The sequence below is a fragment of the Wasmannia auropunctata genome, unplaced genomic scaffold (genome assembly GCF_000956235.1).
Source record: "Wasmannia auropunctata unplaced genomic scaffold, wasmannia.A_1.0 LD334304.1, whole genome shotgun sequence".
Lineage (NCBI taxonomy): Eukaryota > Metazoa > Arthropoda > Insecta > Hymenoptera > Formicidae > Wasmannia > Wasmannia auropunctata.
In genome coordinates, this window is record NW_012028586.1 from 13,388 (window position 1) to 30,588 (window position 17,201).

Sequence of the window (17,201 nt, forward strand, 5' to 3'; positions counted from 1 at the left end):
ATATATATATATATATATATAATTTTATATACGTCTATATTATAAAATATTTCATAATTTAATACAAATAGAATGCGTAAAGAAATATTATATGCTTTTTATACTATACGAAATAATAAATAAAGAGCTCTTGATTGCAGTATACTATTATGCAGTAACAGTATGAGAGACCATTTTAGTAGGCTATTTAATAGAATATGTTATAGTTATATGTTCTAATTATTAACTAATCACTTTCGTATATTCTAAGTTTACGAGTAATTCCTTATTGTAATCCTTAATAAATAATTTATTGTCCATCATGGAACATTTCCTAACTCTATTTATTGTCTGCTCACACAGTATTGTCGGTTATTTAAGTATATAATCCATTTTTACAACTAAACTGTTGTCTGGATACTAAGGAAGACCATTATTGTCCAAGTTCTTTCTTATTGTCTGAAAATTTCCTGTCTTAAAGAAAGTTATTTTTTAGATGTCTCAAATATAACAATAAATGAATATGTAGATCCATCTTTAGATAATAGGAAAAACTAAATTTACTATTGTAGACATATATATCACTGAATGTACGTGTTTTTGTATATCAAAAAACATTCTTATTTTTATATAAAACAAATTGTTATCAAATATTATTTGCTTTAGATGCATTGAAATAATATATAGAATATTAATCATTAATAATATTAGGACACGACAAAAAATTACATCTTTTTCCTTTGTAAATGACGAGAAGGAAGCTTGATGGAGAAAAAAATAGAGCAAGATTCGCGTTCAGAATAACAAGCGAGTAAATAAATACGGCTCGCAAATAAATCGAATTGGACTATCAGTTGTCGTTGCGACCAACAATACTGTTCGTCTTACTGCTTAGAAAAGGTTTACAAGTCAATTAGTAAGGCTCCTAAACGATATACGTACAAAGTATACTCATTGAAAAACGATTTTCTTATAGTGCAGATCAAAAAAGTGCTGGTGCAGAGTATTGTCCCTAGAATTCAGTCAACATGTTCCTTACGTTTATATATCGAGCGCTACGAACACTCTATTCTACAAGCCTCTATTCTTACGTACTTTATATTATATTGTAACATCATATTATATACGTATAACAATTTACGTACAATTTACTTATATCTGATGCACGTGCAAATATTTCAGTTAGAATACGACAGGCTGAGCAACACTGTTAGAAATGTTCGGAAAATTCCGTCAGATTTAAGGTACTGAATTTTTCTGAAGTAACTTAATTTTACGAAATTAGATTGTTAAAAATGAAAATTAGTATTTATGTGCCAAGACAATTATAATCAGCAAATATGTTAAAATTAATAAACCGATAAAAAATTTTTTAAATTTCTTTTAAATTTTCAGTCACAGTTACTGAAAATTACTAAACAGTAACAGAATTTTCAGAGATGTGTGACTACAACTTTATGCAATTACTGTTTTTGAAATTTTTATTCTCGTTTATAGTAAATTTCAGAAATGGTAATTTGTACGTAAAGCTTCAGTCACATGTTTCTGAAAATTCCCATAGAAATTTCTGACAGTGAAGTATATAACGTTAAGTTCTTTTACGCCTAATTATATCCCCTTGACAAAAAATGGTAACAATAATACATAATACTGAAAAACCTCAACGTATATCTTGTTCATCTTGTTAAAAAATTTCATAAATTTTACGGAAAAGCTACTAATTCTTATCATATACAAAAAAATTTCTATTATAACAAAAAATAAATTAAAAATATCTTAAACATTTATAACAAATATTAAAATTTATACTTGATGCTCAAGTCATAATAACAATAAAGATAAGACATGCTTATTGTTAGTTAAATTTTCTCTTATTTAAGTCGTTAATTTTTCGTTAGCTCAGCCTAACATCGGAGACTTCTTGCATACCGTACCTTTCTGCGAAATAAAATACTGCGAACCTGATAGACGAAATTACGCCAATAATTGAGTTTAGACTGCGACGCTATATATTTCTCATTGTGTAGCGTTTGCAGTGGGATATATGGATGAAAATATATACGTTACTATTCATATCATGGCAGTTCTTCCATCTTCAATTTCGTATGTACATCAGCATTCTCGTAATACTGGATCTGTCTCGAACATTGCGTAAATATAAATCACGGTGTTGAGTCGTGTGACTTCAGAATTTATCACGTCTAACGAAAATGCACAGTATGCAACGATGTCCCTGTACGTCTACGTTTATATGTGCAAAGCTTTTTTGGGTGCCTGACACGCGCTCTTAAAACGAACGATAATTATTATCATAGATTTAGTACCTATTATTAATAGGTAACTGACTATGTCGCAATATGCATTTACATCGATAAGCACATAGACATTTTCTTTTGTTTCTTAGGGGATATATTGTCTCTTCGTATATTATTTAAAATATCCGCGCGCTGGTACAGTAATGCATTTCATGCAATACGTGTACGATATTTTACCCGTAGGGGGTGTGCGCTTAACTCGTTTCCTTTACAAAAATACAGTTTATCGATTATATGTGTATATATATATAATGCGCTTTCTTCAGCATATATACGTTTTCTTCATCTTAATAGTACGTACTAAATTAGATAACTTCTGATAATATTATCTGTGTAGTACTGTGCATATCACAAACCATCGAAAAGCGTTCTGCTTCTCTTTTCAAATATAAATGTGCGATATATCAACGAAAAAGCTATTTCAAAAGAATGTTTTATAATCCTCCTCTATTGTATCAGAATTGTTCGTAAATCACAGATTTCCTATGATTGCCATACAAATGTATGAGTCGGTTTGGTGGAACAGCATCATAAACCAAATTATTCGGATTTTAAGAAATAATAGAATTTTCAAAAATACTTTAATAAAAAATATAATTGCTCTTTACTATATCTCTTATGTTCTATATTTATTATATTTTCTATTGATTCTATTTCCAAAGGAAAAATTATATTTTTAATTTTAAAAAGAAAAGTTTTTAAATTATAATTCATAATGTAAGTGTAACAGAACAATAAAATATAGGTAAAACCAGACAATTAATATTTTTTAAATTTAAGTATAATAGGCATCATGTTTCCTAAAGTATGTACAATATTGATACTACTTAAACCATTCAAACGACTCATATCATTGAATGCCGTTAAACGCACACCCTATAGATCAAGGGTTTCGACCACTTGGTGGCTCATACACGGCTGTCCTAAAGTCGGCAGCGATACAAAATATTTTTTGTCGCATCACATGCGTGGATTTTCGTTTTGTGCATAAATCTTCAATTTTTTTTTTCTTATTTCAGTAGGTACCAAAAGTACATACATCGGCATTTTTGATCCTCTCTTTTATCTAGTAGTTTTCTAGAAAATGGCTTATTATTTGAACTTATGTGTACGCAATCCTCGGTATCCGCATATAGTTCCACTTATAAAGTAATGTATTCTATATGTTTCCGATTATCTCGTTTTCCTTGTTCGAGTGGCTTATCATAAAATCTTGTTACGAAAAATCGCGAAGTGGTGAAATTTTATTATTTGGACGAGCTATGACTGAGAATTGTGGTAGCAAATATCAGTATTCGTACATGTTGATGATAAAATCCGGTTTTTCTCTATAATTATCTGTTCACAATACGAGAAAAAAATAGTTTTTCTGCTACGGCTACCCATTGTAAGTGGTAGACTTATAATTGGATTACTCTTATCACTCGAGGACAAATTCATTTGTGTTGGTATTCATTGTCTAGCATTCTTAGCTTAGCGAACGGTCATGATTATCAGTAATTTTTATTAGCTTGTGTACTATTTATCTGTGCTTACTAATCCCACAAAGAATGAGATTAACGATCTGTATTAATACTCAGCTCTCTTTCCTTCACAAAGCTGCACAAGGTGTATACAAAATACTATCCGTTGATTGAGCGTATACAGGAATCGCTGAGCGCAGATTAGCAGATCGGGAGCCCATTAATTGCTTTCGATTCCAATATCTTCCCCTTTCAATATAATGTCATTAAACGTGAAAGTCTGCGTTTCCTTGACTGTGTTTTACATTTTTCTTCCATTTCCATTCGATTCGTCTCGATGTTGCTGGTTTTCACATTGAATATTTTGCCCGACTCGATGACTTACGTTTTCCCATTATTTCTATTGTTATACTCGGAATACTGAGACATTTCTTCTTGGATCCACGTAACGAACTTGGGTACGTATGCGTAGACTCCGGGCAGTTTTGGATGGGCGCATTTTATGCCCCAGCTGACAATTCCGCCGACGAACCATCTCTCCTTGTCTTCCTTATCTTGACACAACAGAGGTCCTCCAGAATCGCCCTTGAAGAAAAACAATTAATTCATAATTGTTACATTTACTTCTAAAAATTATTGTAGCAATAATGTAAATTATAGTAGCAAATGACGTACATTTTTCAGACATAAACATTCTGAGATTAAAGTGTTGTACGAAAAATTAATTGTTTCCTACAGGGTATACATATATAATATTAGATATTTTAATATTTTATAGATGCGATAATTTGAGAAGATCCAAAAATTAATATAAAAGTCAAGTTCAAATAACATCATATAGTTTAATTTTATAAAACACATTGAAAATTAATTCTCAATTCGCGGCATACATAACACTTTTATAACTTATGAAGAACACACAAGTAAAACGTTTTAATCGAAGATTTTAAATCGAATTTTAGAAAAATTTACTTGGCATGCATCTTTTCCTCCATCCGCATAACCAGCGCAGATCATTCCATCGGTAATGTTCACTTCTTTATGCGCTAACCACGAGTTGCAGAGGTGTCGAGGCAGAATAGGAACTACAACCTCGTTTACGGCTGGCTCATATTCAGAGGCTACAATAATAATTGAACTTAATTTGTAAATTATATTTTCTTTCTTATGTATATTTGGAAGGAAAACTATAACTCAAAGAAAAATTCACTGAAAAATTCAAAGCAAAGCTGAACCAAGTCTATTGTTTGACATTGGAATGAATTTTACAAACTAAGTATAACAAACTTATTTCTCACTCATGCTCTAAAGAGTAAAGGCTTCAATTATATATAAAAGATAAATAAGATGAGCTTACAGCTTCTTCTAAAAAGTTTATATTTCAAATATTAGAGGTATATATTAGATTATATTAATTATCTATTGTAGTTTATTTGCATACATCACAAATTAATATATTGCAAACAAACATTTTAAAAATAGCATTTTATCATACACGAATAATACTTACAATCGGTATCGTTTTTCTTGCCCCATCCAATGACGGTACATTTTGTATCGGGTGTAAGATTAGTGTCAGCAGTTGGTAAGCACACCGGTCTCAGATGTTCGTGATACTGAACTCGCTTTTCAAGCTGAAATATAAGATATTGCATGAAAAAATACTAGGTTTAAAACAGTATTCAAATTTAAACAAGTACCATGATTTTACAGTATACGATAGGTATACATTAAACAGAAGATTTAAATATTTTGCACAACAATAATTAAATAATACACATAAATTGAAAGAATCAATTGAATCAAAACTGGATCTTAGTGTTTATATATTTCTACGTGATTATATATATAGGTATATATATATATATATATATGTATATATATAATATAATATAATTAAATATCTCATCAATGTGAAAATTTACTTGGAACAGCGCAACGTCGTTATCGTGAGCAGCAACCACGTTGTAATACGGGTGAGGTATAACTCTTTTCACCTTCAGTTTTTGACCGAGATAAGTGTGAGAAAGTCTTCTAGTAATGCCAAGCTGTATCGTCCAACCAGACACGTCTGAATGACTGAAATCATCGATGTACAGAGAATCAATTTATTTTTTGTTTGAGATCTTCTATCAGGAGTTATTAATAATAACTCGTTGCTTAAAGGAATTATTTCAAACATTATTTTTTTTACAAGGAATCTATCAATGATTGAAGGTGGTATTTTGCAATGTTTCGCGCACATCACTTACTTCCCGACGCAATGAGACGCGGTCAACACCCATTGATCGGCAATAAGGACGCCGGCACAGTAGAAGATCTGTTCCGGGCCACCGAGAAGGGCTGCAAGAAATGGCCAATCACCAGGGGCTGACTCCACCCCACCCACTATTCGCTTCACCCTCACATTTTCGTGTACGGACCGTCTGCGGCCGCAAGCTGCAGCAGAATCGATCATCACACGTCGTAAAGAAATCCCGGGAGAACTTTAGAAAAATTTTTAATTCAATGATCTCCTTATACAATTTTCCGATAATTTACCGTATTTGACGCAAGTAAGTTTCACCATGGGATAAGGCTCTCGATCCTTGATGCATCCTTGAAATTGCTTCAGCAAAGAACTTTTGTTATTGTACTCAGAACTTCTCGACACGTTCGGTGCTAAGTCGTCCATCAGCCTCTTAGACCCGTTTGAAACTCTGAAAATGAAATCAGATTTGTCGTTTTAACAATTTTTCGTACATCGTATTTTCTTATTTTTGTTTTCATTTGAGAAGATAACAAAACGTTGTTGATTGTCGTAAAGGCGTAAAATTAATAAGCCAAAATCAATCACGTACGTACATACATAAATGTCTCTCAACGCATCTCTTTCGAAATATAATCGTTTGAATGTACAAGTGAGGATTTATGAAGTTTTACAGCGCGCGCGCGCGTAAAAATATATAATCTGCACGTTTCAATTATTATATAATATTACGTAATTCATGTCAATCGACGTATTAAGAGAAATAACTTACGTGTATCCCATCATCTCGCAAATCTCTTGCGGCAACGTTGATTTCCACTGCGACACACATGCCGGCATAAATTTACCCATTTCAGCATGATATACCTCCAGACGGCCCTCGCCGACGTCCCCATTCTTCTCGCTTAATTTCACTTAAAAAAAAAAGAGATGTAGTATGGAACTTGAAATCTGAGAGTCTAGGCTCAAAATCGAAAATTAATTTCTTCGTTTCTTGTTAAATCATTTAGATATATTGCGTTATCGATACTTATAATTGACTCGTGTATTGCTTGATTACGTATTGATCAAAATAGCGTATCAGTCGAATAAACGAAAACATTTTGCTATCCAAGAAAAGCGTAAAAAGAGATAAGAAAAGGCTATTTTAACCGAGATAATATAATTTTTCTAATAATAGTTTCTAATTATAGTATAATTCTATAATTTTTTTTATAGAAACTGTCGGCTGCATTTTACAGGATAATATAAAAAAGAGTCCACAAATATAATTTTCAATTGATTAAAAATATAGTTATGGAATATAAAATTAAAAAAACAGTAAAAAAGATGTATTAATAGCATTAGCTAATAGCCTAATTGAAAATAATCTTGTTAATTCAATAACAATTTTAATGAAATAAATATATCATACTTTTGTCCTAATAAAATGTACATTATTTGTGTCATTAATACTATTATTGAATTAACAAGATCATTTTCAATTCGACTGTTGTTTGCTGTAAATATAATATCATATTTTCCGTGATATTACGGATTTACTTACGGCAATATCGCTCGTCCTGCCCCCAAGGACAGTCCATGATCCCGTCGCAGATGTGACTGGCCGACATGCATCTTCTTTCGCCACAGTGTAACGATTTCGTAGAAATGGTGTTTTTAGACGAAGAATCCTTACTTAACTTTATTTGGCCGTACGCGGAAGACTTCGAAACCGAAGACGACGTGTTGAAATTACAGTTCCCGCATCCGATCTCGTCGGTGTGATCCGAGCAATCGATGTGACCATCGCATCGCCAATCAAACGGAATGCACCTTGTGCTATCGCATTGAAAGCCACTGGTGCACACTGTATAAACGAATCGGAGTAGAATGAAGACCACATGCTTTCTAGAAATTGATGTAATATAATCTAGGGTTTACTCACTGTAAAGAGAAAAAGTACGTATACATATATAAAATTACATGAACAAGTGTAAATGTCACACGACTTACAAAATGTATATACACTTTATTGTTTGTGTAATTTTATATATTCCTTTTACAGTGGATATGTTACATATTCTTAAATGATTAATTCATTATTTACCTCACTTAACGAATTTACATATAATAAATAATAATTATCTATTCCTATTTAATTAAATATTTAATTAATAAATCAAATTTAATTAAATTTTTAGTATAATGTATTAAATATGAGACAAATAATAATAATAATAATAATAATAATAATAATTCAGAAGAAATTAGTCGAGCGAGATTTTAATTGCAGCTGTTTGGTAAGTATTATTTGTACTAAAAATGGGAATGAAACTAAAATAGCAGTGTAGCAATAAATAATACTCTACTCCGAGAAAGGAACGTGAAAATGTAAACTAACAGTATCCGGATCGGCAGACCATGCCAAAAATTACGAAAATATATTACGTTCCGTTAGAGATATTAATATTATCGACATTCTCTGTCGTAACGTCCTATCTTTCGCAATATGTCTTCTCCTGCGATGGACACGATCGATCCTGCGCTTGCGGTTCGATACTTTCACACATATGTGCGTCAAGCGCGATATGTATGTACACATGCATCAGGCGCGACTCAATAAAGCTGCTTGGCGCCGCAGATGGGCCGTCATACGATAGTTTAATATGGATTTTGCAATTAAGATTCCATCAGCGGTGACACATGCGATAGCTCCGGGTACACAAAGTCGCGATATAGCCCCGCATGTGCGAACACGTATGCGTACGTATACAGGGTGTCGCTGAACCTCCTTTGTAATTACAACATGCACAGATGTGCTGCCTTCAGTGTCTCAACTGTACACGTGATGTATTGGATAACAGAAAGATGCTTTGATGAAGGTTTCCTACTGTACTGTTGCTATACTTTCAGATCACGTCATAATAATCTCCAGAATTTAGATCCGCCCGTTTGCGAAATATATTGCATATTTGGGAAATTCGATTAGACATTATTGAACAAATAAAATTAGTATTATTAAACAAGCACAAAAAACTAACAGTGTTATATAGATCACAAACAGAATTACGTTTGAAGAGAGCTAGTGAAACCAGTAAATCAAATCGGAAGTTATCGCCGCCGAAGGGTGAAACGGAGCTTCGAAAGAAAGATGCGGAAAGAAAGAAAATCGAGAAACAACCATCGAAATCTTGAGAGTGTGTTGAATTTATTCGATTGAGTGGACTTCGTAATTACAACACAATTCAATCTTAATTAACCGTGGACGCGGATGAATTTCTCTCTCTCTCTCTCTCTCTCTCTCTCTCTCTCTCTCTCTATCAGCGGGCGCAATCCACCAATCGTGAATTAAATTCACCACGAGACGAGGGACGAGTACTTCCGATCAATCCTGTCACCACGCCTGTCGCCGCGATTTACGTAATATTTGCTTTGGAAATTGCAGCACGCGCGCGTGTACGATCGTTTAATTCTCTCTTCTCTCGCGCGAACCATTCCACGAGATTTTAAGCGCCATTATCGCGCTCGTTATGCATATGACGTGCACGTGACGATTTTTTAAATTCAGTGAATAGCATTTCAGAAACTTCCAGGAGATTCCTTCTTCCTTATCCTTAAACAATTGTGTCGTGATATTCCCAGTTAATTAAAACTGCTTTATAAAAATACGGGAGAAACGTTGTTTAAATGCTCTCTCTATCATAAATAATTTGCTATTTGCATTACAATGAATCACTCATTATAAGTAGCCGCATTATTGCTATATTATTTGATGAGCTTCTTGTATCGCTTGTCGTACCATACTGCACTATAAATATAAAAAATTATACATACATAATTCTCTTTTATTCCATTATTAATTTATTTTTAAAAATTTTATTTAAAAATATTTAAATAAAATAATTTATTTACCGTATACACACACATTATACATTAAATTATCTGTATATATCTTGATTTAATTTTTGTTTCTAAATGAGAAAAGGTTTTTGTAATTTCGAAGATTGCAAGCCGAAATAAGATTACATTTCCACTGGAAGGAAAGTTTCGAAGGGCAAACCAGCCGATCGAGCGGATCCAGGAAATTTCACGAGAGAAGGCCAAACGACAATAGAACATAAACGAGAGAGGAAGACAAAGAGAGAGAAATACCGAGCGTAAACAGAGTCCGAGTTATCAAAGGAAGAATGAACAATGGACATCAAGTTAGTCAACAATTAGTCCCGTTTTGTGGTTGCATCCTATATTTAATGTCCGCGCACAAATCGACGTGGGACAAAAGGACAGAAAACTCATAAATAATATTGCCTCCCACAATGTTTCGCACAAAGGCACACGATACACGAAACCGTATTGTGCAACGAAATCTCAGTGTTGGTGCATCATGATAAACGCTGCTTAATCTCACTGGTACTCTAAACGAGATAAATTTTATAGGGAATTATCTGAATATAATATGTTTACGTATTAATATTCTTCATCTAAAATAATTTATCAATTATTATAGAAAAATAACGATATACAAAAGTTATTTTTCAGAAAACGAACAATATTCCGCAACAGAGTAAGCCAGCCAAGAATAACATACGAGCGCATTTTTCTCATTGATGGAATTGTTCAAACGCTACTCTTTAAATCCATCAGAGTATCAACGAAAATACCATTGAAAAGCTAATTTTTCAATGGCACATATCCTCTGAATCATCCAACTGCTCTAAAGAGATTACTTTAATCCCCCAATTATCATTGCAAGGATAATTCGAGTACCTGCAGCTTTTATTCGTGATAAGCTCATTTCCGTTATAGTTAATGCCGTTACTATCAATTGATTAAATAATATATTGGCCCTTTTTGCACAGCATTTAACGTAATGAAAGAACTATAATAGATTCCTGGTTAAGGTAATAGAAAATTTAACTAAACGCTAAAAATGAGACAAACGCAGTGAGCTAAACGGAAATAGCGCACACACAAGCTGGAACTTAAGTGGTAAAACTAAAATTTAGTGTCGCTTACCCGGTTTCTCGGCCCTCCTTGCCGCTTCGATCACCTCATGATGCCCGATGCACTCGTCAGAACTCGGATTCTCTGGGAAAAGTTCGCAGTCCAAATATTCCGGGAGAGACAAACCGAAAACTTTGAGAAAGAAACCGCAGCGCCTTTTGGTTTCTGAAATTGATTGAGAAGAAATTCGCCAGCCGGTCAAGACCGGAATATCAAGTAACCCGTATTATTCAAGATACAAAGAAATATAGCGATTTAGCGGTGCAAAATCCAATATAAGAACCGCCTTTACCATACATTTACATGTCGAACAGTGGAATCGAACGCTATTAAGACCCACGGGTATTAACTAGTATTACTGTTAATGCATCTACGCGGCTTACGTTCGCAATTTACGGTTTGTCGAGCAAAAACGATACACTATATTGATCCATATTCTGACAAGTAAATTATATTGCATTAAAAAAAAACGCAAAAGAGATTTGGATGTTGCATTAACGGTGCAATAAAATTGAAAAATTATGAAATAAAAAAAATAACTCCAAAGTAACTAATAAAAAATAAAATAGATTTTAAATTAAATAACATTGTATATAACAACAAGTCATTTGTACTTACGAAAGCAGAGACTGCGACAGGGACGTACAACGCGACCTCGGGAGCCGCATTTCGGCACGAAAACGCTACACAGGAATAGAGCAGCCAGTTCGTAACATCTGACGTCAACGACAGCGTCGTAAAGCTCCAGCTCGTGCTGGGCCTCCCGCTGTCCAAAATTGCCCATGTAATTTGGAAACACAGTATAGTTGTACGGAACCTACGATTGAAATTGCGATTACGTATCAAAATTATATTGTCAGTATAAATTGCTTTGTACATGTATATCATTTGCAAAAAAAAAACAAGCAATAATGTTAATATTTGAAGAAAGCAATTGGTATCTATAAAATCTAAGATCATAGTATAAATAGGATAATGAAAATTAACTGATTGATATTCTTAAAGTTTTATCATGAGCCACTTAGAATCAATATAGAAAAATTTCAGACCTAATACTGATATCAAATTCTAATACTAAAAGTTCAGTTTAACACCAAACTTTTTTTTTTCATGATTAAGAAAATTCGAGTCCCACGTAAGTCCTGATCGTTCTACCGCAACCATAGAATTTTCCTCTCAAATTCTCTAATGACAACACTCGTGATCTTTGCCGCTGCTCAATCTCATTCGTACTCAGAAAAATTCAGAACGCACGGCTGCACGGTGAGTGCCTTATGAATTTTAAAACACACATTGTTCAAGCACGGACCATTGAAATAGAAGGGAAAAAGTAAGTGGAAAATGTATTCAGGGGCGCGGACGCATCGAAATTACGACCGTCGACGGGTGCTTCTAATGCCCCCGCGAGGACGTTTCGTCGCAGAAGGGAGAAAGTAACGTTGTCACTCTTACTCGTCGGTATTCCGACGTTGAGGGCAAGTGACACGGTTACGATGCTGCATACCGGAGCGAATTCCGGTGTGCCGCCCACACGCGCACATTCCGCGCGCAAAATTATTTTAAATTCTCCAAAGGTGGCCAAGCCTCTTTCGAGGAAAGCATAATACGTATCATCGTGAACAAGCGGCTTTCTGTACAAGCCGCTAAAATGCGTTGAATATTTCGAGGACACGGATTCGCACAGATTCCAGAGTTTAACGGGCCTTCTTTCTCTTTGTGATACCCCTAAATTTTAGCAGCATTTTACATGGAATAGCTGAATATTTTATCATAAATAACCAATAATGCCATTTTGAACCGACACGGATGTTGGTGTGTAATAATTTTTACTGTTACAATATCAAGCCACATACAAACTGTGCACCGCATAAACTGTCGGTCTTAAAACACAGTTCTTACATGAGACCAGAATCCGACATCAGAATTGTAACGAATTAAATTGTCGAACAATTTAATAATTTCGATGCTAATAAAAATCTATTAAGAATCTTATCCCCCCAAATCTGTAAAGAATTTATTGCGAAAAATATCACCCCTGCTCCCAGCCGGGAAAGATTTCGGGAGACAAGATTCTTAATAGATGCTTATTAGCATCGAAATTATTAAATTGTTCGACAATTTAATTCGTTACAGTGGATTCTGGCCTTATGTAAGAACTGTGTTTCAAGACAGTTTATACGGCGCACAGTTTGTATGTGGCTTGATATTGTAACAATAAAGATTACTATACATCAACATCCGTGTCGGTTCGAATTGGCATTATTGGTTATTTATGATAAAATATTTAGTTATTCCATGTAAAATGCTGCTAAAATGTAGGGGTATTACAAATTTGTATGTGGCTTGATATTGTAACAGTAAAAATTATTACATACCAAAATCCGTGTCGACTTGAAATGGCATTATTGATTATTTATAATTATTCATTATACGAGCCTCAATTTCTTCAAGTTAAATGAATATTTTATATTTGCCTCTCTTTTTCCAATCTTGATGTCGAGTCGCATGACAATAAATGAGATGTTTATAACAAGAGTTTTACAATCGTTACCTTGTGCTGCAAGCAGAAAGTCACGATGATGGGCAGACACACTCCCGGAGCCGGATTCTTATCCTCGAACATGAAATGTGTACCTTCAGGTATCGGGATCACAGCCGTGTATATGGTTCTATTCTCCAGTTTGAAGTCATTTTCAGATGCTGGTTAATGAAAGAATATGAATATTAATACGAAGAAGATGTATTCATTACCGCGATGCCGCATACCACCGTTTAATTTGACATCGTCGATTACATCACCGAGATATATAAATTAAATCATTTGTCACGTCGGCTCGACACATCTGTTATATATATATATATATATATATATATATATATATATTTGAATCAAGAAATATCAATATACCTCCGTGTTGAAAACGGTCACGTTCCAAGTATTTAGCGCGGGGCAGAAGGGATGTGACGTTACAAACTTTTGTAATTATTAACGTGTCAACCTCAGACGCGCGGCACTCGACATCACGATGTTACCTAATGTTATCATCCGATTCGGGTGATAACAATACTTAATTTTAAATTAAGGGTATAAAAAAATGTCTGTTGCATTACGGTATTATATCATTTTATATAATAATTAAAAATTGATTGATAAACACATTGCAGATGTAATGTAACATTAGTATTATACACAATCTTTCGGCGTATCATACAGAAGCATTATAATTTTATTACGTATGTTATATCACTGAAATCATTAATATGTAAAATTGAACTTTTACTTTTGTTAATGGCAATCGAGATTTACATTTTTAAAGAGAGATTAAGGGAAGCGAAGTGTATATATAAATTCAAATCACTATATGCGTTATTCATGTTATTATATGCGTTAAAGTTTATATGTGTTATTTCTTTCCTTCGTGAAATGTATATCGAGAACGCTACAAATTTCATTGATTTATTAATATCGGCATTCAGTAAAGTAATGACAGTAATACCGGATAATATCAGTATTATCGAAAAATTACGTACGTGTGTATAATGTTATGAAAATTTCGATTATATATCAGTATTTGAAGTACTATCCGCAATATCGGCATTAATTAAAGGCTTTCAGTACCACGGTTTCATAAAAGTAAAAGTATGCGTATGTAATTGCTAAAATTACTTCGGCATTCATCCCTGTTTTAAATCATGATGTAATCATTTTACTAACACGCGATATTGATATAATTTGTCGACTGCAAATTCAATATATGTACGAAATATTTTTGATATAAAAATAAAAGATGTCAGATTTTAAAGACATGGAAAGAGTTTTATGAGTCTCTCGTTTATTACCGAGTTAATGTTGGCATTTTCGGAATCAAGTAGATTACAAGAACACACGGCGCTATTGATCTTTCGGTCTTGCGAAGCGTTGTGTTGCACATGCACGCATATTAAAGCGTTCAGCAAGGTTTAACAAGCGTGTTTATTCCGGTCAAATACCACGCGTCGTTATTTGCATCGTGATGTTTTCCAATTTTACTTGCATTATTTTCCTCGCCGGAAAAACACCCGCGATTTTCAACGCTTGCATATATTTCGACGGTATTAACATTTTCGATTTTCTTATTTTATTTTGACAACATCGGTTTAAAAACATTGCTTAATAATTCGTCGTATTGCAACCGAAGCCATTTCAATTGCAATTAACTCGAAAGAAATTTTCCACTCACTTTTGAAGTATGCGGCTATACCGCCGGCGATGGCCAAGAGGGCGACGGCATTAAGCAGAACCTGCACAAATCGGAAACGTAGTCTTCCCGTTGTCACGTAGTGGCTACCAGTCATGTCCCTGATTATCTGAGCAGACACATCACAAATTCAGAATGTGTTCTTTCGCAAAATGCACGCTGCAACGAATGAAAAACGGCGAGTGCGACACGAAATCCGTGTTTATATACAATTGAAATGTCTAATTTTATGAGATGTAGAAATACATAGCTAGACGGCTCATTATTGTAATTGTAAATTACACGATCCGATCTCGTCGCTCGTGCGTCGCTGGCGCGTGCACTTGGCGCGAAATACCACCGTGTTTCTTGTTAACGTGTGCTTCATATTTTTATCTCTTCACTGATGAGAGACGGAAAGGTGTTATAGTTAAGCGCTTACTTTATGATGCAAAGAGCTGTTGTTCCCGGCATGCATTCTGACGATGGTCTGCAAACTGGCCGGCGTGCTCGAAGACTTCGTTATCGGTCTGCCAGATGAGTTATCAGGCTCCGACACCAAGGCTCTGTCTAGAAGGCGTTAAAGGATCGATTATCGATTTCTCTGTGTTGCCAATTTGTCAATTTGTCAATAAGTTACGACTCTTCCAAGATACAAATTTTTACAAATCAAAACGAAAACGGAGGAGTGCACAAGTTGAGGTTTCTCACGGATGAATTTCGCGATGGGAAAATTTTTGCTTCTTCTTCCTCTCGAATAAACTGTTTTAACACGAGAGTGACGAGAGAGAGAAAAAGAAAACAAGATGACGCGATAGAACAGAAAAAGCTTTCCGTCTCAGCTGTCGCGTTTTGCCTCGCCGTTTATTTGTCGTCCTCCAAGAAAATGCCTTGAGCTTCGCGAGAGAGACGGAATATAAAGAAGAAATTTCAATTTGTGAAATGTATCCTGTTATCGTTAGCTACGTCATAAAACACGTCTCCTTTATATTTTAATCCTTTGTAATCTGATATAACTTCCATAGATAAACCGATACTATAAACGTTACGTTTTTATTTTAATATTATTACTTTGATATTTAAGTATATTTAATTACGTATAGAAAGGCATTCAAATTTTCCGAAATAAGGATAAAAATATAGCTTACGACAAGTTTATTATAATTACTGCTAATTCAAAACACGACTTGGGAATGACTATCAACGGCTTACAATTCTTTGACGACCGTGTTCGAATCAGTTGGAATTTCTAAAAGAAGAGAATATACGGTCCTTACGGAAAAAGCACTCGAAATTTGAGTGTTTACACTAAAAAAAAAAACACTTAAAATAATACTCAAAACAGCACTCATTTGAGTGTCATTTCGAACATTCAAATGAGTGTAACTCTCAACTTGTTATATATGAGTAGTTATAAGTTGAGTGTTAGGGCCAGATCGAGTACAGACTTTTGCATAACGCATCGCTGTATAACACATAAGACATAAGGCATAATTAAGAGAATCAACTAATCATCCTAGTATGAAATAAAAGACTCTAATTGATTGATTCTATTATGCCATATGTCTTAAGTCACTTAAGTGTTATACGGCATTATGCAATAGTCTATGCTCTGACCCTTATTCTTAAATTGTGTTACACCAATGTTCATAAATCGAGCCGAATTCGAATCGAGACCTGTATAGCTAATCAACTTGCATATTGTAATAAACATATATATTATTAGTAAAAAAAAACATTAATTTCCAGTTTATTTAAAAAATATTTAAAATATTAATAAACGAAGTAAAAAAGGGCCACGAGCCAAAGCTTGGGTGTTGTATCGCTCCAATATATATGTATATTTATTAATTTAACAATTTCATTACGATTTGAAGAACAGACGTCTCGACCCCGAACGAGTCATTTTCAATGTTACTATAAATCAGTTAATGCCTAATATAAAATTAAAGAACATTACAATAACGTGATACGCTCACAATCCGCATTTACA

General features: G+C 33.9%; 1 protein-coding gene across 2 annotated transcripts in view; it reads right to left on the bottom strand.

The window, feature by feature from the left end:
- Nucleotides 1-3,304: 3,304 nt before the first annotated feature.
- LOC105458808 (atrial natriuretic peptide-converting enzyme) overlaps nucleotides 3,305-17,201 on the bottom strand; it is a 23,965-nt gene continuing 10,068 nt past the window's right edge. For both annotated transcript variants that reach the window (XM_011704363.1, XM_011704362.1), the window contains 13 exons: nucleotides 15,651-15,778; nucleotides 15,212-15,338; nucleotides 13,543-13,691; nucleotides 11,610-11,808; nucleotides 11,004-11,156; nucleotides 7,552-7,854; nucleotides 6,778-6,919; nucleotides 6,299-6,456; nucleotides 6,010-6,196; nucleotides 5,683-5,836; nucleotides 5,268-5,391; nucleotides 4,730-4,878; nucleotides 3,305-4,342 (listed from right to left, as the gene is read on the bottom strand). In XM_011704363.1, the coding sequence (XP_011702665.1) occupies nucleotides 4,139-4,342; nucleotides 4,730-4,878; nucleotides 5,268-5,391; nucleotides 5,683-5,836; nucleotides 6,010-6,196; nucleotides 6,299-6,456; nucleotides 6,778-6,919; nucleotides 7,552-7,854; nucleotides 11,004-11,156; nucleotides 11,610-11,808; nucleotides 13,543-13,691; nucleotides 15,212-15,338; nucleotides 15,651-15,778 (2,177 nt within the window). In that variant the 3' untranslated portion in view covers nucleotides 3,305-4,138. The remainder of the gene's footprint in view (nucleotides 4,343-4,729; nucleotides 4,879-5,267; nucleotides 5,392-5,682; nucleotides 5,837-6,009; nucleotides 6,197-6,298; nucleotides 6,457-6,777; nucleotides 6,920-7,551; nucleotides 7,855-11,003; nucleotides 11,157-11,609; nucleotides 11,809-13,542; nucleotides 13,692-15,211; nucleotides 15,339-15,650; nucleotides 15,779-17,201) is intronic.